Source organism: Temnothorax americanus, unplaced genomic scaffold, assembly GCF_048541705.1.
Source record: "Temnothorax americanus isolate GAGA-0224 unplaced genomic scaffold, ASM4854170v1 Scaffold2, whole genome shotgun sequence".
Classification (NCBI taxonomy): Eukaryota; Metazoa; Arthropoda; class Insecta; order Hymenoptera; family Formicidae; genus Temnothorax; species Temnothorax americanus.
The window spans coordinates 9,596,263-9,623,395 of NW_027509338.1; the positions used below are offsets into that span (position 1 = coordinate 9,596,263).

A 27,133-nucleotide genomic window follows, 5' to 3' on the forward strand; every position below is an offset into this window, starting at 1 on the left:
AGATCGCACAAGACAGACTGAAATCCTTTTGTACTTGTACTTACCAGTTACAACGGGAGATGATTCGGAGACCGGCAATGGACTAACGAGGCTGTTAGCGCTCGGTGTCGAATTGGCTTTCAATTTTTGCCTCACCTCTCGGATCTTCAGTTGCAAGCTAGTCTTGGTAGGAAATATATCCACATGCTTAAGTTGGAACGTGGTAGTCGCTTGCGCAGACGGGAAGTAACCGTGCTCCTGAAACAACTGCATGACCAATTGTCTCCGTTGCTCCAGTATCTTCCTGTGACCGCGCTCGTTATCACTTCTACCGATTCCCAGCACGGTATTCCCGGCATTGCTCCCAGGGGTTTTCGGCGTACGCGGAGAGCTGGGATCGACATCCATTAGATCGTTGTTGGTTCTATAAGCATCGACGTTGAAATCCGGGCCGAAGAACGTGGTGCCTGTCAGCTTAACACTCGACGTAGACTTTGGAGTGGCTGATATCGGTGTATCCGAGTCGATCTCATCCTCATTCACTATTAGGAAAAAAGTACATAATATCGCGAATGCAATTACACCCAAGCCTAGTTAAAACTATGTATAGATTATTATTTACTTGTGGGCCTATGAGGTCCTTGTGCGGATTTCTTTCGATAACCTGGCATCTGCATAGGTGTTTGCGGATGTAATATAGAAGCTGAACTGCTGTGGCTAGATGACCCCGGGGTGTTTATACTGATCGCACTCGGGCTTTGTATATCCTCCGGTTTGAATTCCGGCAACGACGAGAATTTTTCTTGAAAGTTCACTTGTTCGAGAACTCTGCAATTATTCGACCAGTGCGTTTTCAATGCATTATCAAGTTTAATTTGATATATTTACAAACTCTCTTTAACGCAACAACATTATAATGTGATAAAAAAATTTAAAATATTTTGATAGTACCTGTCCATACCATCCTCCACATTTTTCTTAAAGAAGGAGCCCTTCTTGGTAGAGGGAGAAGGAGAAGTATGAGATTCTGTTAAATTTTGTTGTTGCGTTTGCTCTGTCGTTTGAGATATATTTGTTTGTGGTCGATTATCACAATGTTGAGGTGTTGCCATTGGCCCATGGTCTCCTGCAGTTGATGCAGGAGGCATTGCTATTAAATAAAAGGAATAGAAGAGGAACCGTGAAGAAAGGAAAGAAAAAAGAAAAAACAGTTTAGTATCAAATTGATTCATCAAAGTTCATAGAAATACGTAAAGATATGAAAACTACCATATATATATGTTTTGAACTATAATTTTTCATCCATTTAAAGTCGGTACTTTTCCTCAGAAAGTATCCGATTTGCAAGAAGATAAACAACAAAATTGTTTTTTAGATAATTTCTTAAATGTATTTTGTCTCAATAAAATGTTAATTTAAGATTTAATTGTAAAGAAAGGTTCACGTTAAAAATTTGGAACATACAATAAATAATAATCCCCTTCAATATTTCCCTTAAAAAAATTTTAGACTCCATAGTTTTGAGACATTTAATGTACCAGTAATATATTTATTCCTCTTGCATAAATGTCGAAATAACAAACTGTAATTATATATTATTGTACCCATTGATTGTCTCCTTTGCAATGGCGCTCGACCAAGCTGTGCCGGAGTTGGAGCAAGCATGAACGGACCTTTACTCGGCCCTATGTCATTGCCTTGGCCTTCATCGAATGTGTATGATTTATTTGACGGCAGATCACCGTTTCCGTGATTACTCTGAGGTGTATGCGGCGTGTGAGGCGTCGATGGTTGCTTATGTATCTCATTCGTTGCGGGAAGAGCGATATTTACAGTACCCTTTCTATCTTCTGTTTTTATATTACTGACTGTAATAGGAAGAAAAAACAGAAGGTAAGTAAGAGCGTTACGCGTATTGCGATGTGTAAATACTAATAAATTCGCAAAAAGATTACCGTAAAACTGAGTGTGATTCGTAGCTAACTGATTGTCACTATTCTCGGATTCCGCAAGGCGAGCAATGGAATGGCCAATCCCCCGGTAAGTCGACGTAGTGGAGATTGTCGATAACGCTGACGAATAAGGTTTGCTCACAATCACGCTTTGGATTTCCATCTTATTATTCGAAACCAAACTCTGCACGGGTATCGAATTGTTGCGGCTACTGGCGTCTGTATGCGGATCGCAGGTACGTTATTTACGTTATGTTACATTACGTTCCATTACGATATATGCTTGAGACAAGCGAAGCAATAGAAACAATCTCTGATATACTCACAACAATAGATACACTCACCACTGATGGGTATCTGGAAACCACCGTACATCCTGGAGTGCGGCGGCGTCGGGTTAAGGTACTGCGATCCCTGCTGCGGTTTGGAAACAGCCACCAAATCGTTATCGAGCAATGTTAGAGTGAGCGGTGGTTGATAAGGGACAGATGAAGTAAGGGGGCGAAGAGTAGTGCCTAAAGACTGCAACGGCTGCTGTTGTTTCAACAGCGCCATCATAGGTTTCGATCCAATCTGTTAGTATCGTTAAACCTGTTACTTAATCTCTAAGTCCGTCTAAAAATCTTTTATTCAAAAACTATCGGAAGTAACATGTGCACTACTTTCTTAAGCGGACGACCGTGATGAGGTAACTCCGATACCGTCATCGGGAAATGTATGGCTTGTCGGCACGAATGATAGCTACTCTTAATGATCCGAATACATGTGCGATATCCGTTCATGCGATATTTGCGATTTCTCTAAACGAATCGCAAGAAATGTATGCTAAAGCATCCACTTGTCTAATACTTACAGTGTGTAATACCGGAGCTGCTGTAAACTTAGGCATATTCCGTCCGTTCTCAGTGTGGATGCTCACAAGATTGTTCACGCTGTACTGCGTGCTATACTGCTGCTCGCCCTTTACCGGTTCCGGCTTAATAACTTTCGGCGATACCGGCATAGTTATGAAAGCGCCACCGGTAGGCTGGAACCCTGACACTCCTGTTGGATTGACAGGACTGTGATAAGGATACGTACTCGACAAAACTGATACAGTACTGCCTTTATCCATGGAAGTATGGTGATATTTTGTTGTAGATTCTATACCTGTTGAAGGTATCCGTGCTAAATAAACATCAAGATTGATATTGTTAAAACATTTATGTAACGTGTTGTGCAAACGTTACGTTACAATTGTTTGTGTTTCAAAAGTACCTTTTATTGGTTTAGGCCTGCACGTTATTTCCTGTTTAACATTGATCACTTCCCTCTTTTGACCGGTCATCGCCGAAAACTGCGACTGATTGTACTTCTTCTCCGCGTCTTCGTCTTGCGCGTCGTTATCACTGTCTGTCAATTTATCTTTGCACTTCAGATCTATTTCCGGCTGAGGATCTTCGCAGATAACCATTTGATCATCATCTGATCCATTTGCGTCGTCGTCCTGCTTGATGTCGATCTCCGCGTTTTCGATTTGCAAAGGAATCTCCAAAATCCGATGTTGCGTATGCGACTGGTTCATAATCTGTCAACAATTTTGTCAGTGAGCCAAATAGCTTTTCTTAACAAACGTTCAAGGTAAACAGAAAAAAGTTTTTTACAAAACGTGCTCTTTTAAACGCTACTTATTTTACTTGCTTGTAACTTGCTTTACATTTATATTATCGGGAAACTTCTTACCTCAATATTAGTGGAAGTCTCATTATATGTGGTAGTAATTGGAGTAGATACTTCATCGGCAGACGTAATCGCTAATTGATCCTCCGACGAAGAACCTTGCATAGGATCCGTTTCTTCTCCCGTACTGTTCAACTTTGCCCTTCCAGGCTCGCTTCCTTTAAAACTGGTCGTCGACGACTTCCGTCTGTCCTTACTGCACCACTTCCAGTCTGGATGCGCCTTAAAGTGCGCTTCTTTCACTTCCGAGGCAAGCTCATGATACTTTTGTTTCTCCTCTGGTCCCAAAGCATACCACCACTCTCCCAGTATCTTGGATACTGTCCGATTATCTTGATTCGGATGACGTTGATGCACAACGGCGCGGTGCCGTTTTGAAAAAATCATAAATGCGTTCATGGGTCGACGTATTCTGTCTTTAGCCTGCAGTTAATGAAAACGTATACTCAATAAAAATATTATATTCTTAATATATTAACAGCATTATATATAAATACAACTCGGTCATTATTAATATTAATATTATCGCAGCAGTATTATATTTTTATTAATAATATTAATAATTTAACTCGTTTAATTATACTTAATGCCAATAGTTAAAAAAAACACACATGTAATATACATCGAACTTACTTTCAGTGGAGTCTGCGGTTGCAAAGAACTGAGCGATTGACTGCGTCTTTTATTAGCGTTAGCTTCCACTTCTGCGGGTGGGGTCGGTTCTGCTTCAAAAACGTCATCATCCTCTTCTTCGGCAGGTGTTATGGGATCTGAACCAGTACCAGGGCCATCTTCAGCAGGTGTGCTCATACTTATTGGAATTGGAGGTGCACTCAAGGGTGGACTCAGAGCAGAAGGAGGAGGGCTCACCTCTGATTGTTCCAAAACTGTCGTCTGCCAGGAAAAAGCTGCAATGAAGTTAGTGGGTTAGTTGCAATGAGTGTGGTTAGTAATGATGTGGGAATAGCAGCCGATAAAGTAATGTTATGAACTTTATATAATGGTTTTCGCTGCTATGTATCCAAAAGAAACAATGGATTAGTGGATTAATGAAAAGAATTGATTGAAGTAAAGTTAGAATTAAAAACTATCGAAATATCAGTTATAAGTAACCAGAAGCTAACGTTACTATTTTGAAGAATATTCATTAATATACACCATTTGTATAGCAATTATAACGCAAATATATCTAATAAATAATCGTGATTCAAGAGTAAAGTAAATATTGGTTTGTCCGAAAAGTTCGTGCTGATTATCAATAGACATCATTAGAACAATTTATTTTATAGTATAACTTATTAAAATAAGATCTTCAATCGTATGAGAAAGTAAAAAATGTAAAACAAAATGATATGTATTGAATAAAAACATTATTTATACATGAAAATGTCTTTGCATCTTAAAAAATCTGCGCAAACTTTTCGAATAATCCAAAGCTAGTAAATAGCCTTCCCCAGCATTAAAGTTCTTGTAGATAAATGCTTATTTGTATATGTTAAATGAAACGAAAAGTTAAGAGATGAGGAAAGTTTGTTAATTAATTGCGTCTGCTGCAAGATTGGCAACGGTACATGGGAAAGATTGTGAAATTAAAAATATTTTATGTTAAACACAATATCTGCGACAAATGTGAATAATATATATGTACAGAATAATATATAATTTTCTCAATTTAAAAGAATGAGATACTTTTTCTAATATTGATATGATAACGTAAGGAATACGTTATTACACTAGAGTACACAAAATAAATGCGTGAAGACCTGAAGAAATGAAAGAAACAAAAAGAAAGCTACGACAACGTAAACATTTAATACATAATTAAGCATCTGTGCTTGCAACACTTGAATATAACAAACAAATGTCCTTGCGTAATGTACCATTGACAAACTGCAACCTACAGCAATTCCATAGGCTTGATACATTTCAGTTGGCAGTCAGAACTCAAACCTTTTTTCCAGCTGCGCGCTGCATTGTTCAGTAATGATGGGGGATGGGGCTGGTATGCAGAAGGAACTTCGTGGCTGCCATCTGTGAAAGCCTTACCGTTTAGTCAAATTTACTTGTATCATCAATTCGACATATTATGACATTGAGATCGTCGTTGCAAACAATTGCGAGATAGCGAAATGGGATAAAAAGGAAAGTGGAATGTTATAATGTTTGAACTTTTAAATTACGCTTTAAACGGTTTACAAAAATTAATTATTAAAGATACGAGGAAAGATTTCAATTGGGGATACAAATTAGATAAGGGCTGTCTATGCTATGTAATAATGCATTCGTATTGCAATATAAAACTTACAGAGGATACCGTTGTTTTTTGCAGTCTCTTCTCTAGAAGGTTCAGTTTTTGGAATTTGCACCAAATGTCCTGGCTGAACAATTACGTGCTGGAAGACGCTTGTCGGAGTAGACGGATTGGATGCCTCTGTGGTGGATGTCATTACGGCACTCGTAGGCGGCGGCTGATTTCTCTGCATATCCATATGTACGGTCGTATGCGTGTTTACTTTACTCACCTAATGACAAGCAAGTAAGACGTGATTAACTTATCTATGCATATCCCAGTGTTACGCTATTGTTAATATATCTAACTATAAATTGCTAATTTAACTAATATTCATTATTTGCCGTGTCAACTTACAGGTTGCAAAACAGACAGTTTATCAATGTGGACGGATGAAACCGCGGGTGATTGGGGTGGTTGACACTGAACTTGATGCAATGTGGATACCGGCAGTTGGCCCGGATGGTGGTTGATCAGACTCTGCCGATATTTGTCGTCCTGATTGCTTATGTGCACGCCCGCCGGCATAGACATGTCCATGCTGTTCTTTATCACGAGATACTTTTTTTCATGCTGCATCACATAGATCGGCTGACCCTGGGTCTGCGGCGACTGCGCATAGTCGACTGGTTGCTCCAGCGATTTGTGTACGAACGTAAGATTCTGCGGCACTGGGATAGCGGACAGAGACATGTGAGGCGAGACCGGCGGTTTTATCAACTGCGAATTCTGTTCGGTCATCTCGGTCTGATTGGGAAAATCGTTGCTCGACGTTAGCGCGTGTTGCAAGATTATGTTTTGCTGTTGCTGAGCGATCGACGTCACGACCGAGGGATGTCTCGTCGATGGCGGACTCTGCTCCGACCACGACAAAGTCGGATTCTGTCCGGGTTGCATGCTGCGGCTTACCGGAGAGCTTCTTATCACACTTGTCCCTAAACTAGCGGGAATAGCACCAGTTATCGGGATCGGTCGATTTCTGTCTACTCGATTCGGCTCAGGCTTTATCACTTGCTGCGGATACTGAACTAAAAAGCTCGATTGCGTAGGTGAGTGCTTCCATTTTGCGCCAGGAGAGATCAGCGGAGTCGCATGGTGAGCGGGACTCGAGATAGGCATAAATACATTGTTCTGATTGAGCCCCAAAGGCGGCACCGGTGACTGGTTTATACATGGAGATATAGAAGACTGGCCCGTCGGTGACGAAAAGGCTGGCGTAGCCGATCTAGAGCTCCCCAAAGACACTGCAATAATGGAACGTGTTTAAACCACAATTAATACTATATAAAAACTTTAGAATATCGAGTATCAAAAAATAATTCTGTATAAACAGATTATCGACAGCTAGATGTAATATATATATTAATTTATTTTTATTCAAGATGATCTATATATAATAAAGTTATAATCTTAAGAAAAAAGCCTTATTAATTTATTAAATATATAGAGAATATACCAAGCATATTAGCAGCTTCAGTTTCGTCTTGATCGAATCTACCCGCTATTCTTCTGTCAACGTAATTTGGCGAGGTATCGGAATCTCTTGATGTTTCTTCGCCATCCATTTTACCACTGTAAACAAAATGAAAATAATCACAATAAAGAAAATTTACATCACATGTATCAAGCGATCATTCAGACATCGGATAGTTTAGTGTTAAAACAATCGTTTATCAAATGAAAAAGCTGATTTTCATTCCTAGTCACTTTGCATATAATATATTAAAAAAAAATTTTAAATAAAAAATATATTATTAATAACGTGTATTAATACGTGTGTTAATACATGTGTTAATAATGTGCAGTAATAATTATGACAGAAATAAAAACAAACACAAATTTCAAAGTAACTGAATAAATAATTCGTAACATTGTCTCCTTTAAAGGACGGAAATTCAAATAATAAGAATAAGAATAAACAATCAACAAACGTCTAAGCAAATGTTCATACCCAGGAAATGTGTTCGTCGGACCTCTAAGACCAGATCCTTTTAAGCTAAGATGACGAGAACAGTATCCTCTTCGCTGGCTTTCCTTATTACAGTCCTTCTTACTACAAAGTCGACGCCATTGTTTCCCATTGTATTTTTTTCGAATTCCACTTGGTGTAACCACTATGTCACCCTTTTTATACCTATGTGGCGTTGCCGCCTGAGATCTGTTTAACAAAAAGTATAGACTCTTGTACAATTATTAGATAAGAGTTTTGCTATTATATGCATTAATCGGTTTATCTTATGAAATGGCTACTATATTTGATAAAATTAATACCGGGGTGTGGCTGCCTGAGAACGAGGCGTTATACTACGTTGTTCAACTAGGCTACTGGTACTTCCTCGGCTCTGCATGCTGCTTCTTTTGCTGCTCCCTGACAATTTTGCATCTGTCAGTTGAATATACCTGAATTACTATACTATTGTTTTGACTAAATTGCTCTCGTTAAAAGCCTTAGCCTTTCTTACAATATAGGGAGTACATTTTCAGAGAAATATTGAACAACATTTTAATAATCTACTCATTAAAATACAGATAAATATTCTGTCTTTCGCGTTCACGCGGACGGATGTAGCAATATAACCGGTATATTTTAATAATGAAACATGATAGTAAAAATTTTATTCTATATCCAACCTGCATCCGAGGGAAATGTAATATCTTCTCTGTCTAAGTCATCCTCGCTTTCTAAATCGTCATACGGCCGACTGCCATTACTTAACGCCGTGGCAGAATGCGCAGGAGTGCCTAAAGTCATGAGAGGACTGGTACCGGTCGTTCTATAATAACTCGTGTCACTATGACTTGATATATGCGATGTGTGATGAGAAGTATGATGGATCTGCAAAATTGGCACTGCTGTCGGAGCTTCCGTGGTATTGCGATACCCATGTTCTGGTAAATTTTAAAAAGGCAAACGTTACCACGCTATATCGCTATCTTCATCAAAAATGCTTGATCTTATTGATTATATAAATAATTTGTTACCAATGTTCTCGACTCTTGTAGGATCGCATTCCTCCAGCCCCTCCTCCAACTCCTCCGCCCATGGAGGCTGTACTAGCCGCAAGTCCGCGCGTTTCACAACATAACTATCACTCTGATCGTTATCCTCCCGCGGTATTTTCACAACAAAACGATAAGGCTTCGTTAATATCTTGCACACTGTCCCTTTTACAAACACTTTTGTCGCGTCCACGTGACTGTTCACGGTCGGACACCTGATGCAAACCTTCGTGTCCAATTTCACCTGTCCCAGAGATGGGCTTGCATCTCCTATCACGTCGTACCGTCTCGTACCCAAAACGTCACTATAACGCACTAGCTTCCTCTCGCCGTCGAACTCAATTAAAATCTCACCGTGAACAACGTTACGTATAACACCCGGGAAATAATATGAATCCCTTAAAGCTAACACTCTATGGTCGCGCCACTCACTGAGATCAATAGCAAGTCGAGGACGAGAACGTGAAGGTTCCTCGCGGAGAGAGTAATCTACCGCTGTGTTTTGAGGAGGTAACACTACTCCCGAATGAGCTGAGGGTACCTGAAACATAAGAAAAACATTCATGTATAACGCATACTTTCGAATAAAAGTAACTTAAGATAAATTATAATAAAGATACATAAAGGATATATTATATATTAATTTGTTTACATAGATATTTTATGTAAACATATATATATTATTTGTTATAGTGTAGAATTAGATTTCTCCTTATAAAAAGTATCAATATTTATAATTCTGTATAATAAGACGTAGAAATATATGTACATCAAGATATTGCCAAATCCGATATTCTGTTTAGATCGCTATATAAATATATTTGTATACATTTATTGATCTTCTTTAATATTTACGATTTTTTTTCATATAGCGTTCAAATATCAGCCAAGATTACTGCTAAGTTACAGTAACGTTAAAATATCTGCTAGAACCATTCATCAACGTACTTGATAATCGGACTCTTGTTGTTGCGGCGACTGCCGGCTGATGATAGTTGGTAAGCTGGATTGTTGTCCTAAAATCGGCTGGCCGCTAAGCGACATAGCGGGCGCGCGTATATGGACCATGTTGTTGATGTGGCTGGTGACGTTGCTGGTCTTGTCCATCTCCTCGAGCTCGGATGGATCGAATTTTCGTTTCTTTGGAAGCTTTTTAGCGCTAATAGTGGGATCCGACGGGTCTCGTTGCGGTGGTGCGGGAGGCGGGGGTGGTTGTTCCGGAATAAATTTCTCCTCAATCGAAGTACCACCACCCCCGCCTGCCCCATATTGCCCGCCGCCGCCGAGGCCGTCCCGCTTCTCGTGCATCTCAGGGTGAGCAGTCAGCATCTTGGCCACCTCACGCTGCTCTAAAAGATTTACATTAACTTGTCGTTAACATCGGTCTTTGTCGAGAGAAAAAAATAAGCTAATTAAAAAGAATTTTTTCTCGAACAATATCGCAAATGTAGATTCAAATGTTTTAATCGTGTAGTATAATTGAACATTTTAATATAAGCAAAATAGAATAAAATAAAATAATACGATATTTTTTGTATCGTTCCTTTCTTACATCTGTAGGATGTTTATTTCCTTATAGATAAAATATCATTTGATTTGTGATAATACTGATAATATATGATATTGAGGGTAATTGCAAACGTTCAAGTTAGTCGAAATTATCGATTACGCGAATCGAACTTGACAAAAATAATCAGATTCGACCTCGACTTGAATTTCGCAAATGCTTGCGCGTCCTTAAATTGAAAACCTATTTTCATAGGTTTTAAACACAGAAGACATATATATTACCTTGAAAAAGTAGCTTTATTTATAAGAGGCGTTTATATACGTCGTAGTTAAAAAAATTGTGTTTCGCAATTTAACTAAAGTCCATTTGAATTTGAATTTTATAATCATATATGATGATTAGTATTCCCTTGGAAAAAAATTTATTTAAAAAAACATGCGTTTTTAACGAAGTTACGTGCAAAGACATGCAGCTAAATTTGGGGGATGTGCAATAGAAAAATATAATGTGTAATCTTAGGATTAACTTATCTCTGTGTAACCAGAGATAATTCGAACAATAGAAAGTGATCGAAAAATCACGATTGAAGCCGATGTTTCCCGTTGTGTTACCGGTAGTAGGGGAGACCGGGGCTCGTTGGCACTGTTTTCACAATTTCGACATTTGAGTTTTTAAACAACCAATTATCACGATTAAACAGTACTAATATAATAGAGAAAACCTTTCTCAACATTTTCATGCCAGGAATGCTCCTGTATACTGTATAGTTTCATTGTAATAAGTGAAATACGAACATGCTGCATTGTAGCCAACATACCCCATCTCTACATATCAGTCATTTTACAATAAATTACTGTTGTTCCTCAAAATAACATGTCGTATAGTAACAGAAACATTTCTTTTAACTAATGATACGTCACTTTGATTTACTTCTCAAGCTGAAGAACATTAATACGATATTTTGAGAAACGGTCGAAAATTTACTTGCCACCTCTTGAATCAGAGTTTTCTCTTTTTCTATTTATTACTTGTTTGATTTAAATAAAACTTTGGGGAAAGTACCTATGTCATAAAAAAGATATTTTGTGATAACTTTTCCATTGTTTTTTTCGCTATAAATAGATAAACGGAACGCCTTGCCAACTTGCCTCTTGTGACAACGAGCCCCGGTCTCCCCTACTCCCGGTAGAAACGAGCAGCGCCGTGCGTTGCGCGCGATAAACCTAACGATGTACGATGTACTCACAGTCCGTACAGTCGAGAGGAGGCTGCGTGCTGAAATGTGGCGAGCTGTAGCTGGGAGGGTGGTGACACCGGCTGGGTGCATACCTCAGCACCCGGCTGTCGGGAACGGGATGCGTCGAGTCTGGGCTCTCTCGTCTTTGTCTCTCTCGCGACGGGGCTGTCGTACCCTCTCCCAACTCCAATTCTTCTTCCCAGCCCCAACTGCCGAGCATCCTCCTCCGAAAATTCTCTTTTTAGGCGGACACTCGTCGTCTCCTCTTTAATTGTTTCGCGTCTCCACTGAATATTCTGCAAAGAAAGAATGACGCCGGTTTTAAGCTCGACCGTCGACCAAGCCGACCCCCGTCAATTTCCCTCCAATCCTTCTCAACCCCGGGGACGCGTCGGCCTTCTTTTCGAAAAACTTTCGGTAACTACACGTGGCAACAGCCATATATGGTATGGTTTTCGTTGAACCAGGTTTCGTCAATTTCGGCGAATTTAGAGGAGTGGTCCTTTGTCCAGATGGTACCATTTCGATAATGTCTTAAGTTTCAAAAAGTAACGTAATATCCGCATAATAAAACAATTTCTACTGAAAAAAGAATTCAATTTCATGCATATTGTAAAATTTGGAAAATAATTTTTCAAAGATTTAAACAACTTTATCATTATTTTTTAACGCAATCAGTGCGCGCGCGCGCGTTATACTTCAAACCAATTGAACCATGGAAGAAGGCAAGAAAGAATTTACGCCGCAAAAAAATCTACCAATTGTGGTCCAGCATTTTCCTCAATCTTTTCCTTGGGCATACCTGCACGAGCACGTTTGACTATGATTGGTCGATTCGTTTGTCGTTCGATTTTTCGTTTGTGTCTTTGATTTTGAATCATGGCCTTGAGCAAGTTCGAACAGGTATAGGCGCATTTACGCAGTCTTCGTAATTATTGAAAGAGAAGAAACTCGGGAAAACATGTGTGAAGACTAAAACTCGATGGTATCATACTAAATATCTAAACAACGCGAATGATACGTGGAAAACGTGAAAAACGTAAAAAAGTAATCGTATTTTTTTCAATACGCAAGTATTTCCGGAATGAAAGAGAAAAGGACGGTCGCAATAATACAGACTCCGTCGCGGTACAGATGGATTAACGATTGCGCTAAAACAGCAAAATCGAGTACGAACAAGTTTGAAAAATTTGACATGGAGCCGCTGCGAATCGCGAATAGAAGGCGCAACGAAATAAATAAAAAAGCGTAGAGAAAGATTCCGAGACAAAGTGAGAGACAAGGTCGACCTTATGGCACGCGATCGTCGATCGGAAATCATGCGTAACTGCGGTTAGGCGCGTCCGTTTTCGACTACTACATCACTCAGTACTCTGCTCGATTACCAGGTAAATATTACTCAAATACTCGTAAAACTCAAGGCCGTAGCATCTTCAAACTTTGTTATCACTTTCAATGATAATAAGATCGTTCGATCATTCGAAAACTGTGAGATGTTGAAATTTAATTTACTCTGGTCATGGAGATATAAAAAATTGCAGTAGAAAGCTCCACAGTTAAGAAATATCTTCTTTGTCAACAATGACAATCAGTTATTTGTACTTATTTTAGAAAAGAGAGAGATACTTATAAAAAAAATAAAATATAAAATAATATTAAAATAATAATATTAAAATAAAAAGAATAAAATATTAGAAGAAGAAAATTGAGGAAAACCTCTCAATAATTTAAAACTTTTCAAGAATCGTGACTTTGTGACAGATCACGAAAATCTAAAAAGAAGCAAAAGAATGTTAACATATTCTTCGCCTAGAAATGCAAAGAATCTATTATTAATTAAGAAATTTTATATTAATTAAGTCTTTCTCTCCTCCTCCTCCTCCTCCTCTCTCTCTCTCTCTCTTTCTTTCGTGACCGAAAGAACGCATCAAGTTTGCTACTCCCTCGGGTCTGACTCATGACTTGTCCAACTCACCCGCCTATACCCGAGAGAGAGAATCTGCCATTGTGTATCGTGTCCGCTCATTCGTTCCTGCTACCCACTCCCCGCGTCTCTTCCCCCTTCCCTACCCACGCACCCTTTCTTCGTAAGAGCGGGTTTTCCCGCGGGTGCAGATACGCTTGCAGGTACGTAAGGGTGAGTGCCCTACAAATGGTCAACTTGGAGAAATTTGACGAGAAGTCGCAAAATAATAACACACGCCTTCCAATTTGTGGGCGATAAAAATGTGGATGAGAAACCAAGCTTCCTGATTGACAGTAGGCTTCTCACTACATGCTACAATCGTTGTAAATTTTGTATCATATGCTGTAGTCGCTATAAATTTTATATTTTATGTCTTATAAATTGTTGTCGATCCTATATATTTTATATTTTACGGTATAGTGAGAATTTTCGTTCCGAAATTCTGTATTTTCCACAGTATTTATCATGAATTTTATATATCTCATATTTTACACTGTACACACGATCGCGACATTAATTTAATATTTCACATCTCGTAATGGAGTTATTATTAATGTATATATCATATTTCATGTAATAATTATTATTAACCTGGTCATATTTCATAATATCGCCATTAATTTTATTCATAATAACCATAATATAGTCAACCTAAATATATAATATTTTGCCTACAGTCCCCAAGGAACACAATAAAATATAATTAACGCGATGTGTGGCAGCATGCTCTCGGCGTGCTGTCCGACTACAAAAATATCAAAATTACGGAAGCGGAGAAAGTTGCTAATTAACTCATACACCGATCAAACTTTTTCCCTAGCCTTTAGCAAATGGCTCCTTCCCAAGTTCGTTACCGTCAAATTGCACAAAAGATACAGCATAAGATATATTGGGGTCTCATGTTACCAGCAGGACTCCATAATCTTCCTAGCAACAGTAGAATATTTGAAAAGAACGAAACTAGCTCAGCGTTTTTTCATACAAAGTAGACGTGAAAGAAACGAGAAAGCCTCAAGCCGGCTCGAAAAAATGTCTCATCGCTCAAAAATTATATTTTTATCGCTTATACCAAAATATTTGACTGAAGATACGACTTGAAGGACCTAGCCCGAAGACTATTATGTCATCAATCGTCATGCAAATGTTATTCGATAAGAATATGTAAAACTTTCTTTTTTCTTCTAAAAAGAATGATGAATGATCTGACATTAGTGCGGAGTCAGCTAGTCGAATACGTCGTAGAAAAAGCTATCATTGACATTGTACCACTCACGATTCTATTGTTCATGAATGGGAAAATTTCCAGGAAACTTGCTTTCATCTTAATGGAAAATGTTTGTAACTTGTAACGTGTACTTTGATTTTTTTCTCCCATTTACTCACCGAAATGGAATGCACTTTGTGTCAGGAAAACACCCCATAGTAACGGAATATGAATCCTACTCTTAAAAGGCCCGACGATACGGTTCTTGGCCAGAAGCGTAAATCAGGCACCTGCCGGCGCTGATGCGTTTGACGTGGTATTTCTACAATGCTATACTAGGTTGCCAGGTAGAAGGGCGGATTTTGCGACCGTAACAATTCCTGTCTTAGCGTTTGAGTACTATCATTGTATCGTTTTGAAAGATCCTATACCTGCAACACTTTTAGAAGAAAGAACGCTAAACCTCTAATAAAAACCTTACTAAATTTCGCATTGACAACACAAGAGGCTATCCGATCGTATTAAAATTTAAATTTAGAATCGAGTTTTTGCTAGCAAATTTGTTCAACTAAATATTTTTCTTCTTTCGTAACTTCTTAATATTCCATATTAAATTATTTTGAAAACTATCTAATCTTAATAAATTAGCTTGATAATTCGATAAAATTAACATTTTCTTAGAAATTTCCATTTGAAATTAAATGAATAAAATATCCACTAATACTAATTTGTATCTCTGAATCAACAACGAAGTTGTTCCTATGTAAAGTTTTGTATTATAAATTAGACTTATTAAAATGGATTAGTTTAATGACTTCTATATTATATGATTCTATATACTTTTTTTATCTAAATAAGCATCAGCTTCGGCATTGACACAATGTAATTCTATGTTTCGTATAACATTTTACGAGATAACATGAAAAATATAAATAATTTATTTTTCTCAGCGTCGTTCATTTTACGGCCATCTATGTCTAACGACTTTTTACATTGAAAATCTTTTGTACCATAAAAATTCATTGGCAATCGTTAGTATTTCTGATTTTCGGTTCTTTTACCGCGTAGGTCTGGTAGGAGTTATATTATTTTCAGAAAAGCGGTCAACGTATGAGTCAGCGTTAATTCCTAGCATTGACGCGCCCTGTAAGCAGGAACCATAAGGAATCCCTGCAGGACAGCCAAACCTACAATATCCTCAAAGCAGTTTCTCTAGCAGTTTGTCAAGAAACACTTAAAAAGATTCTCAGTAAATTCCAGTGTTTTATAATACACCCTGTATAATTAATGTATAATATATAAAACTGCACAAATATATTAGTTGCGCTTTATTGTATGGGCTTGTGTATGTTTGTGTTGTGAAATTCATAAAGAGACTTCTTCCTTTATTGAAAAGATACACAAGAGATTATGAACATTTATAACAGAAAACTAATTAAACAAAATATTTACAAAAATGTAAGACATATTTTGCATCATTCTTGAAGCTTTTCTTAAAAAACAGGAACGCGATATATGTATATGGAATAATTCAGCATAAAAAGCGTAACAAAGCTGTTCTTCCGAAAACTATCCATAACGAAAAAAATTCGTCATAGTAATTTAAATTTTCGGAGCCTTTCATGTGACATGAATATTACTACGGGGCCCGGCAGGAGGGCAAGGAGACGCCCTTCATTCTTTAAGTAGCAATAAATTTTTGCATTTTAGATGACTTATGGTTTCGAATTAATTTCTATTATATGTATATAGATATGTATAAGTTTAATTTGTTTTCAAACAAGTCTGCGAGTCAAACTCGCATTCTAAACTTAGTGAAAAATTTCGTAATTCAATACTAAAAACAATAATCGGTACGTAGGGGAGAGTTGGCAATTACCGCGCGGTTGACAATTCCGCGCCATTGTTTATCTCAATAAATATTTGTATTACGCGCCTATAATGATGTTAATATCATAGAGTAACACGAAATACCCCACCCGCATGCGCCGTCAATGCGTTCCGGCCGTCCATGTGAACACAGTGCGCTCTGGAAGCTTCTCTGCTTGCTCGTTGCAATTTTGCTGGTAGTTTCGATAAGAGGTGAGTAATATAATATTTACATTAGAGAGAAATAAATTTGACGGATTCGATAGGCTAAAACACTATAAAATTAGGTTGCAAAGTGATTTTAGAAACACGCGTTTCTTTCCTATATATTTTAATGTTGTAAAGTGAAATGATTAGTTTGATAATTTTGCGCCCAAGGTATAATACTCATAGGTATAACGATGTGTGTTTAAGAGTTACCAAGACTGTTTAGTTTACAATGTAAGGTGCTTACAGAAAAGATCGTTGCTTAAGTTTTGATTTGAATTTATAATGATCGTTATTTGTTAACGCATTCACTTATTTTTATATGTAGGTACCTACTAGACGATATTAATGCATATAAATATAAAAAAAAAACATTTTGTTATTGTGTTCTACTTCATGTCACTGGCTGAAGCCAGAGTAATTTTTATAGGTACGGTTTTATCAAACTGGACACGATTTTATCAGACCAGTTTGATAATACCGCGTTTTCTCACTTTTTGAAAAATTATTAATATTTCAGTTTGTGTTTAACTTTCAAGATTATTGCTATGATATATGGATAGCCAAATAAATGACCTATCTAAAACTGCATTCATTTTTTTTTTTTTTAAGCATTTCTGAGCTTAGATATACGCTTCGGTTCTTAGGGACTCGGTAATTGCCAACTCTCCCTTAACGATATCGAACCTAAAAATAATTATTACCGCATACACATTTATGTACAATCAAGTTATAATTATGATATCGTGAACAAAATGTGAATCTCGACCGAAATACGCTCATTGCATTCCATGTCAGACGTGATTTTACATGAAGAAAAACCCAGGTATCAAGCATGGTGATTACGTAAAAATGTAAATCGATCGCTACATAATTTTTAGAATTTAAATCCGCGTGCACAGATGTTGTCTCACAAACAAATTTATACGCCTATTTATACTCGTTCGCCTATCCACATACGCGAGAACGATATGGAATCGCGGTACAGTACACGTTGAGCGGTAAATGCGCGACGAGGACGCGAAATGCCGCGGCGCGGGCGCACGTACGATTCCGTGAATCAAGCCGCAACTTTGCGGCGACGCGCGCCGTATGCATAATATACGTTCGTTCCGCCGCGAGACGCGAGACACGGCGTGAGTTTCCGTACGACCGCGCACCCGCGCCGCGCGCCGCCCGCCGTGTGTTGCCGTCGTCGTACGCGAGAACAACGCTCGCGCCTACATACATAAATACGGCGCGACTTCCGGCGTGTATCACAGATAATGGTATCGCCGGAATGCACGTCTCGTTAGAAAAATTACAGACACCGTTTCCCCCGTGACACGCACAACGTCGCGCCGGCGCGCGCCGCCTCGCATTCAATTACCGCGGCAAGATTTCTCGTCGCTTTATCTGCGCAACGCCCGTACAAAGCCAAAAGGAACGCAGCAACCGTACAAATTGCAGACATGGTTTTACGTTGCCCTTCCCCTGACGGAAATTTATTTCGTCGTTGAACACCACCTCGGCAATCTACTCTCTCGATTCCAAAAACAGTTTAATTTCTACGATAAATTACGAAGACGCGAGGGGGACACTTTCCAATCAGCATAAACTTGGCTTCTCCTCGGCAGGAATTTACCGTGAATTTTGGGAAAGCGAAAAGACCCGTTGAAACGATAAAATAAGGCACAGATTGCATAAAGTCTACGTATTGAAAGCAGAACGTGCTATATATGAAGAGACGTGAAACGGAGATGAAACGTTCGCGATCTTATCTTAAATCGCGACTCTTGAATTTCTTAAAGCTAACTCTCAAGTTACGTACGACCACTGGCGTGGTCGTACGTCTCTCTCTTCCTCCATGTTACATTTTATACTTTCCCCCCGCAAAATAAGGGCACTTCGATGGGGTGTCGCGACAGGGAAAGTGACGTGTTAGGCGCATTAAGTGACATTTATAGCGATTTGAGCGAGGCATCGATGAATTTCCAGGCTCATTACGGCGTGACATTGCCCTTTAACGTTCCATCGTCGCGCACACACACGATTCACACATTGTACTCTCGCGTCTGTGCACGTGTGCGCATATCCGCGCGCGTGCATTCGCGTTGTACGACGTCACGTAAATCTTCACGTGTCGAGACAAAGGAGAAAGATTGATTCGAGTCTAGCGAACATTCAGTCATTGCTCCACGATGTTTTACATGTATCATTTTTTTAAGCCTGTGCTACAAATAAATAATTGTAATTCGTAGTAGATATATACGTATAAAATGAAAAACAATGTTTTAGGATACAAGGTAATCATATAATAGACTTCCCCCTCATAAATCATATAAACTTTCTGCAAATGGAATCGATATGAACTTTAAAGCGCGAGAAGTTTAGTTTACGACATCTGCCGCGGGTTAATCGACTCTTTATATATAAAGAAAGAAAAAGAGCATATAGGAGCACGGGAACGGTGACTGGAAACTAGTTCCAATACCTTGAAACTGGAATCGAGCGCGCGATCTAAACTTCGACGACGACTCGATACTTGCGATTACAAATCGCACGTGCGCACCATTCATCGCCGATCTCTCGGCGGTGCTGGGTGGCTGAAAACGAAAGTGACCGTCTCCCGGTGATAATAGTCATTACTCGGAAGGGGGAGAGTGCACTCGAGCCGCGGCTGCATGCGAGGTAGCCGCAAATTATTCACGCTTATACGCACGCACGCACACGCACACTCACACAAACACACACTCCACTCTCTCTCACACACACACTCCACATACACACACACACACACACTCGTCTACATAAAGTAAAAGCGGAGGCTCTTAAGGGTCGCTTCGGAGCACACAAATCGCAATCGAGTTACACGCGAGTCTTCCATAAACAGATTGACCGACGCCCAGCACACGTTCGTACCGTTGTGACGTCATATTCCGTAACCAAGCGAGACAGAAAAGAAAAGAGAGAAAAAAGAGAGAAAAAGAGCGCACGAAACGTCGGCCGAGCCGTTACACGTTAGTGCGTCGTGTGTGTCGCGTTTTGCACACATGTGGTGTGCGCTTCTCTTTGCGTGGCATCCCGAGTGTCGGTCGAAACGTACCTCTCCAACATCACGTTACGTCTATAAGTCGGAAATAATTTTGATACCAAATACTCGTTTCGACTCGACGGCCTTGAAAATAGTAATTTCCTCCCTCACGCCTCCACGGCACAAGGAATCTCCTTTTATGCGCGGCTATCTCGATGGACAATCTTCATTAAAATTACGAGCGAATTAACGAGGAAGCGAGGGAACTTTTAGACAGGTTGCGCAAGATCGTTCCCGAAGACGAATAATAGCGCGCTGTCCTAATCTTCGCGAGGTTTATCGCGTTGCACGGGGAGCAGGCGCACGTGTATGTACATACCCGCAAACAACATACACACATGGTAAGTAGACATACAAAAGATCGCGTGTAACGGATTTCAAAACAACGAAACACATTGGACGCGAGTTTAGCGCCCGGGATAATACGCGCTATGAAGAAATAAAATTCACACGCTTGCGCAACCGCGGATGCATCCAAGATGCATGCGCCTTCAGAGCGCACTTCTAAGTCGCAAAAAAAGAGTCTCTCTGTTGTCCAATTGTCGAAAATTATTTACAATTGTCAAAAGTATGCCGAGAATGTGGGGTAATGTTGAATAACGAGACGCCTTCTACTTCGACGATGACCCGTTTCGCGCTAATCCCGAATACAATTCTATTCTCACACTCAAAGAAAGAATTGTATACCAGAGACTAAAAAATCGAGGCAAAACTTTGACTATGTGTTATGAAGTTGCGGTAAGAAAAATGTATAAATTGTGTAAACTAAAGAAACACAGTAATGTTAACCGTTTGTAGTAAATACGATTAGAGAAAACAGTGATGTAAAATAGTTATAACGAGAAAATATTGACACAGAAAGTATGTTGTAATCTCTCTTTCAAGCGAGTCCTTTTTGAAGTACACTCCACAAACTGTGATCTCGTAATGCAGCGACGCTTACCGACTTCCTGACAGCATTGCGTCATCGTTTCTGTCAAACTCGTCGCGCAATTTTGTGTTTATCGGCGTTTTACCGCACTGAATAATTAACGTTCGACTTCGGCTATGTCGAACTCCGTTCCGTTCGGTTTGTGAACTGATCCTCGCGGTCTTACATGCTCGCGTTACCGACGTCGTTTACGCCGTATAAAGGCCTTCACACGCGAATCGACGAAAGACGTAAGACGTAAATTGTAAGGAAATCCACCAATCAGAGTCGACTATTCCCCTCTTTAAGAGGGAAGAAGAGGGGAATAGTCGACTCTGATTAGTGGATTTCCTTACGATTTACGTCTTACGTCTTCCGTCGATTCGTGTGTCCAGGCCTTAACGTGTGTTACAACGCATACGCAACACGCACGTAATTCCGCACCGTACGCAACGTCGCGGTGCAACAACGCGGCCAATGAGCGAACGCGTGCAGCCGTATATGCACGTGGATGAGCACGTGCACGTCGATCGCGGAAAAAAAGAAGGAGGAGGAGAAGGAGGAGGAAAAGAAAAGGCGAAAGAAGAGAGTCGTGTGTACGCGGTGTCAATACTCAATATTTATTACAATGTCGCCGGAGGTCGCCAAGTTAAACCACGAAAGCTGCACGAGAGAATAACGAAAACCGCATGAGAAATCGTTCCTTCTTCTCCACGTTAAAATAAAAAAGTCAAAAATTTCACTAAGTGAATGCTCGTTCTAGTAATGTCATAATAAGGTCGTCTTTAGACGACTATTTGTTTCAGCTGCATTTTTCCGGGGGCTTTCATCGCGATTAAGATAAAACGTAAATGACTAAATAAGTTCTAGAGAATGTGTCTCCTTTGCGCGCGATAACGACCTTTATTTATTCTAAGATTTTACGATGATCTCTTAGCGATTGCATTTATCTAGTTCTGATGCTTTCAGGTTAAAAGGGCCTTCAAAGCGCAAGAAAAGGGAAATGGGAAACAGATCTACTTTGCATTGTATTAAACAAATTTCTTCTGTTTTTATTTAGAAATAACGTAAAAGCGGAGTAAGATTGTGAATTAAAAGTTTAGGATTTTGAAGATGCCGTTCTCGTCATTTTGAATTCAATGATTAGCTAATGGTGAAACAGACAGCGGATTTAATACTAAATATATGTATGATAAAAAAAATGCAAGATCCATTTGGTTACATTTACCGCTTATGATATTTATAATCTTTTGTTTTTACGACATTTCTGATCGGTTGTGCAATTATATAAGGCGAATGTTTAACGAAACACTCTCGATCCATTATCTTACTCTGGCATTATTTATATAAGTATAATATACATATAGATACAATTAATATAACGCGCGCGAGACATGTTTTATCACGCAAGGTGTTGACAGCTTACTGGCGCAAAAAGATTCGTGGACGATTCGAGACCCCGAGGACCGAAAAAGAAAGGCTAACGTCGCGAATTAGCTGTGTAAGCTGTGTAAGCCGTCGTTAACAGGCGTCGAAATCTCAGACACGGATCTCGGATCCTCCCGAGATTATTACTATTAATCTCGCCACTCGTGCAAACACGCTGATAATTATTTTCGGCGGTGCTAATCGAATGTAATCGATCGGAGATACGTATTCGGAGGATCTACTCTCCGGAAGGAGAGTAACACGCGCTCGTTACGTTTACCAGTCGCTGATAACGGCCGCGCGGCGCGAACGGCGATAACGATTATCATGTACGTGAACCTTCGTAAACCACGATCCGTCCGTTCCGCATAGAAACGACGAGAAGAAGAGGCAGCGGAGAAATGACGAAAAGGGGAAAGGGGGAGAGAAGGGAGCACCGCTTGTGGAAATTTTTGATATACGAAGTATGACGTATCGTAGTTTCGTGGAAACTACTGAGAATTGTGTGGCTTTACTTCTCATAGTTCTACAGTTGTTGACAAGTCGAACAACTTTTGGCCATTAAACCAAAGAAAATACCTCGAAACAAATTGAGACTTTGGGGGAGATTCTCTCCGACATTGGAGAAATAATTCCGAAGTTCTTTTTAAGGAAAAAAATACTGATCGCACGAATTTACCGAATTAAAAAAACTCGTAGACGTTTTATTCGTCGCGTAAAACGATTTCCGAACAATCGTGTCGATCTATTGGCGTTATGCAGCAAGAGTGGATAAAGAATGATGAAATATCTTCTAGACAAATTGACGGGCCAAAGAGACGTATCTCCAAGTATTAAGACTTTATTACCCTTGCTTGAGCGACGCGTGTAAAAATCATACGAAACGGAGATACATTCTAGGATGGATAACGCAGCGAAATAAGCGCGGACTCGCGCCTCGAAAAATCACTCAAAAAGAACGGAAAGCACCTCTCTTATCGTGACCCGTGCGCGACAAAGATTTTTCGGCCATTTTTTCAGCGAAATCGTCGAGCTGCCTGTTAGTTCCCCGTCGATTCAAAGCGCGACGTATAATCTCATAAATTAGCAAGCATAAAAGCTCTATAAAAAGATCAAAATTAACTCCACGTTTCCCTGATGTATATTGTTACACGTTACGAGACCACGGATCGTTCCACCGATCGAAACGCGCGACTCTCCGGAAAAGCGAAGTAACTCGTCCAAATTGACACAAAACATGAAATAATTTTATATACGGTTCGTATTTTTAACGTTTCATCATTTCAGCTGTCCGCGGCGTAAATTGACGTTATTAAACTCAGGTAGGGGATTTATTGATTATCTCTCATGCGTCATTGTAGAATTTATACGGCAAATACGGAAATATGTCCGTATAAAATATAAAGTAATTTTTTCTATTCGCTAATGAAAATTAAATTTGACCAACGATTCCGAATACCTTTCCGGTGAAATTCAGAATTGGTAAGAAATTTATGAGTTCGATGGGGTTACGTCGCTGAGCGACAGATCTACACGAATCGAATCCATGTGGAGTCAATTTTGCGTTACGAGATATACCATCGAGAAGCACGCGATACACCATGTAACGTGTTCCAATATATTGGCACTCTTCGCGATCCTGTCACAACTCCAGATCGTAGATCGCGATCGGCTCGCCTTTATTACACAACGGCTGCCGGCGCACTGTATAACAATCGAGGCAGATAACGCAAGTTTGATAATAAATCTGTATCGGTACAGATCGCTACAACGCATAACAACCGATAAAAAACGTGCAGAGGCGCGTAAAACGATCGCCGTCTTCACCGATCTTTTTGCTACAAAATCGTCTCCCCCCCCCTCTCCCTTTCCCCACGAATTTAGATCAGCGATATTAAATCTGCGACGCTCCCTTTCTTCACACACATAATTAGAACACGTCTTTTATGTATCGTGACAAAATATATTTCGTAACGAATCTATTACGGTGAACGTGAATTAAAAACAGAATCTGCAAATTTGTACTCTAATATGAGTCAATTTGTTACCCCATATCGTCGAAAAACTTGCGAACAGGCTAATTTTAGTTGGGCTTGCTTTCATCCGAGGAACTTTAGAGTCTCAATTTTTTTTTATTTTCCATACAATCTACGTAGATCCATATCTTTTCGCATAAAGACTGAACAGCTGACACCGAGCACGTACTCGGTGTGCAATAAGTAGCCGTCCCGGTCAAAGTATTAAAACTGTGCTCACGACAAACCTGATTGGGCGGATCAATGAACTCAACTATGAATATTCGGGAATCGCGCCATTCGCCGGGGAAGAAGAAGAAGAAGAGGAAGAACGGAAGAGAGAGATGTGGAAATGTGCATGCGCGCGCGTGCGGCGTCATAATCTTATCGTCGATCGCGAGTGATTCAACTTTGAACTTTCCATTGGCCATCGGACGAAAATACACCCGCGGATTCGGCTATCGAGGTGGCACGGTTCGATTTCTGGCCGGGGAAGGGGAGGAGGGAAATACGCGAATAACATCGTCGCGACGTGATATTTTCGCGAACCCCCGAAGAAACGATTTTGTCCCCATTTCCGTTTCGATCGAGATCACCGTCGAGGAAACGACGAACAAAGACAATATTAATCATCGGTTTCATCAGCGTAGCTCGATCCTATTAGCCGCGATTGTATCTTCGCCGAGAGATAACGCTCGAAAGAAAGAGACAGCGAGGAACAGAGAGATGGAAGAATCGTGCGGTTAAACTGAGATTACATTATATACTTAAATCACGCCGAGCGAAGCCGTATAACAGTGTGCTTTTAATATCTTGTAGCATTATAATTAAAGAAACCTTTTTAATGCACCACGGGCCGTCCAGAGAATTATTACCGCGGGGATAACGCGTACATAATTGTGCGTAGCACAGGGACGCGGTCCTCATCCCGTCGCCGACTACCTTCTTCGCTACGGAGGAAGGTCGGCGATCAGCGCGGGGATGGGATCTCGAGCGGGGGAATACGCGACTTGTGCTTAAAGGTCGAGATGCTTCGCGGTGAGACGACCAAGTGTCGAGGACTTACTCTCGTTCGGGTATAGCGTCAAGGATCACCGAGCGAATCGACGACGGTCCCGGACCGGTAAATCCGCCCACAGCTGACGGCAGTGAAAGAGGATCACCACCATTTCGTCGTTCAATCGCGTCGGACGTCGGGACGTACCGGGAGTGCACTTTCCATTCAAGCAGCCGACGACAGTTTCGCCGCAGAGCGATCAATCGCACCGTGCAAAAGCGTTATTGCACTCGTACACATATCCACCCACGCGTAAGAACGAGAGAGCGAAAGAGCGTAGTCGTCGACACTGAAGAGAACCGTCACACGCGCTGTGTTCCAGGCCACGAAGATGCGCTGTAGAGAAGCAGCGTAATCTCTTTATAAAGGTGGAGAGAAAGAGAATAGAGAAGCGAGACGGAGAAAGAGAAGAGGGAGGAGCGAAGAGGGGAAGAAAAGGAAGAAAGAGAGAAACGAGGAGAAAAACGCTGCATGTCGCAGCAAGCGTAATATCGCATGGCACGATACCATCGCGTTACGGAGAACGCGTCGCCCGTCATACGAAACGCGCATCGACGAATTCTCAGCGACAAACTTGGAGCGCGATACCAAGAATCCCGGCTAGCTACGGCGAGACTCGGCGAGATAGACGAATAGACAGAGACGGAGGGTAGAAGAAAGAGAGAGGGATAAAAAGAGCACTGTTAACTGAAATCACACATTGCGGCTATCGTTTCCGCGGAAAGCGCATGCACGAACGAGAATCACGATCGGCGGCACCACACGCGCGCGCACACACGCACTTCCGAGGAGCTACGGCACTGCAGATTTCGGCGTGAAGATATAGCAGAGGAAAACCGCGGGATCGCGGAAAAGGGCGATCGTTACCGTCCGAAAGTTAACGGCGCGTCGTTCTCCGCCGAGAGGCACGAGAGATTGTCGTGGCGTGGCGAGAACGAACGGCTGATGACGACCGAGACTGGAATCTGCGGAGGGACGACGCAGCGCCGGAGGAACCGTGGAACTCGCGCGGTCCCGACGCGTCTAGCAGCTCCATCTTGACTCGCTCGAGTCGGCGGCGGTCGCACGGCGCTCTCTCGGAGTCAAGTCTCGCTCTTTCTCTCTCTCTCTCTCACGCGCGCGCGCACACACACACGCGCGTTCGCCGAGCCGTCCGCTCTCGCGAGAGAGCGAGAGCGTGCCGGGGAAACACACGCTCGCGCGCTCGATCCGCTCTCACCAACACAATAAATCCATTGTGAGGGAGAATTCCTGGCGGCGCATTCCGCATGTATGTAAGAGTACGAGGAGAGCAGAGACGAGCAGAGACGAGGAATGATTGAAGGAGCGAGTGAATGAGATGGACAGAGAGAGATAGATAAAGATAGATAGAGAGAAAGAGAAAGAGAGAGAGAGAGAGAGAAGGAGAGAAAGAAAAAGTCCACTAGCTCGTGTTCGCGGATGTCGTTACGGAGGAAGAGGTAGAAAAGGTGGAGGAGAAAGAGAAAGACGCGCTCTCGAAGGGGAAAGGGGCAGGAGCGAGAACGAGAGTGTATGTATCTACCTACGTATGTCTATGTATGTGCGAGTGAGGTGGGAGGTAAGTAGCAAACGAAGGGGGCGAGGGAAAAAGAAAAGGAGCCGATATACCCCGGAGGGACGTTTGGTGGGGAAGGAATTAATGCATGCCTGAGGAGGGGCAAGGAGAAAGACGGCGGAGGGGAACGAAAGCGGAGGA

At 40.8% G+C, this 27,133-nt stretch overlaps 1 protein-coding gene across 10 annotated transcripts in view; it reads right to left on the reverse strand.

The window, feature by feature from the left end:
* The window catches only part of Cic (Putative transcription factor capicua), a 52,554-nt gene that overhangs the window by 5,758 nt on the left and 19,663 nt on the right, over positions 1 to 27,133 (reverse strand). For 3 of the 10 annotated variants that reach the window (XM_077405893.1, XM_077405897.1, XM_077405894.1), the window contains exons 2-21: positions 11,697 to 11,983; positions 9,889 to 10,289; positions 8,923 to 9,481; positions 8,572 to 8,829; positions 8,212 to 8,323; positions 7,892 to 8,098; positions 7,397 to 7,512; positions 6,298 to 7,184; positions 5,956 to 6,172; positions 5,601 to 5,681; positions 4,284 to 4,558; positions 3,654 to 4,073; positions 3,189 to 3,498; positions 2,785 to 3,098; positions 2,276 to 2,504; positions 1,935 to 2,150; positions 1,584 to 1,847; positions 931 to 1,129; positions 602 to 807; positions 45 to 521 (exon numbers count right to left, since the gene is read on the reverse strand). In XM_077405893.1, the coding sequence (XP_077262019.1) occupies positions 45 to 521; positions 602 to 807; positions 931 to 1,129; positions 1,584 to 1,847; positions 1,935 to 2,150; positions 2,276 to 2,504; positions 2,785 to 3,098; positions 3,189 to 3,498; positions 3,654 to 4,073; positions 4,284 to 4,558; positions 5,601 to 5,681; positions 5,956 to 6,172; positions 6,298 to 7,184; positions 7,397 to 7,512; positions 7,892 to 8,098; positions 8,212 to 8,323; positions 8,572 to 8,829; positions 8,923 to 9,481; positions 9,889 to 10,269 (5,728 nt within the window). In that variant the 5' untranslated portion in view covers positions 10,270 to 10,289; positions 11,697 to 11,983. Of the gene's footprint in view, positions 1 to 44; positions 522 to 601; positions 808 to 930; positions 1,130 to 1,583; positions 1,848 to 1,934; positions 2,151 to 2,275; positions 2,505 to 2,784; positions 3,099 to 3,188; positions 3,499 to 3,653; positions 4,074 to 4,283; positions 4,559 to 5,600; positions 5,682 to 5,955; positions 6,173 to 6,297; positions 7,185 to 7,396; positions 7,513 to 7,891; positions 8,099 to 8,211; positions 8,324 to 8,571; positions 8,830 to 8,922; positions 9,482 to 9,888; positions 10,290 to 11,696; positions 11,984 to 20,949; positions 21,052 to 25,425; positions 25,753 to 26,283; positions 26,505 to 27,133 lie in introns of those variants that run through there. The other 7 variants (XM_077405895.1, XM_077405896.1, XM_077405898.1 and 4 more) reach the window with 7 other exon arrangements.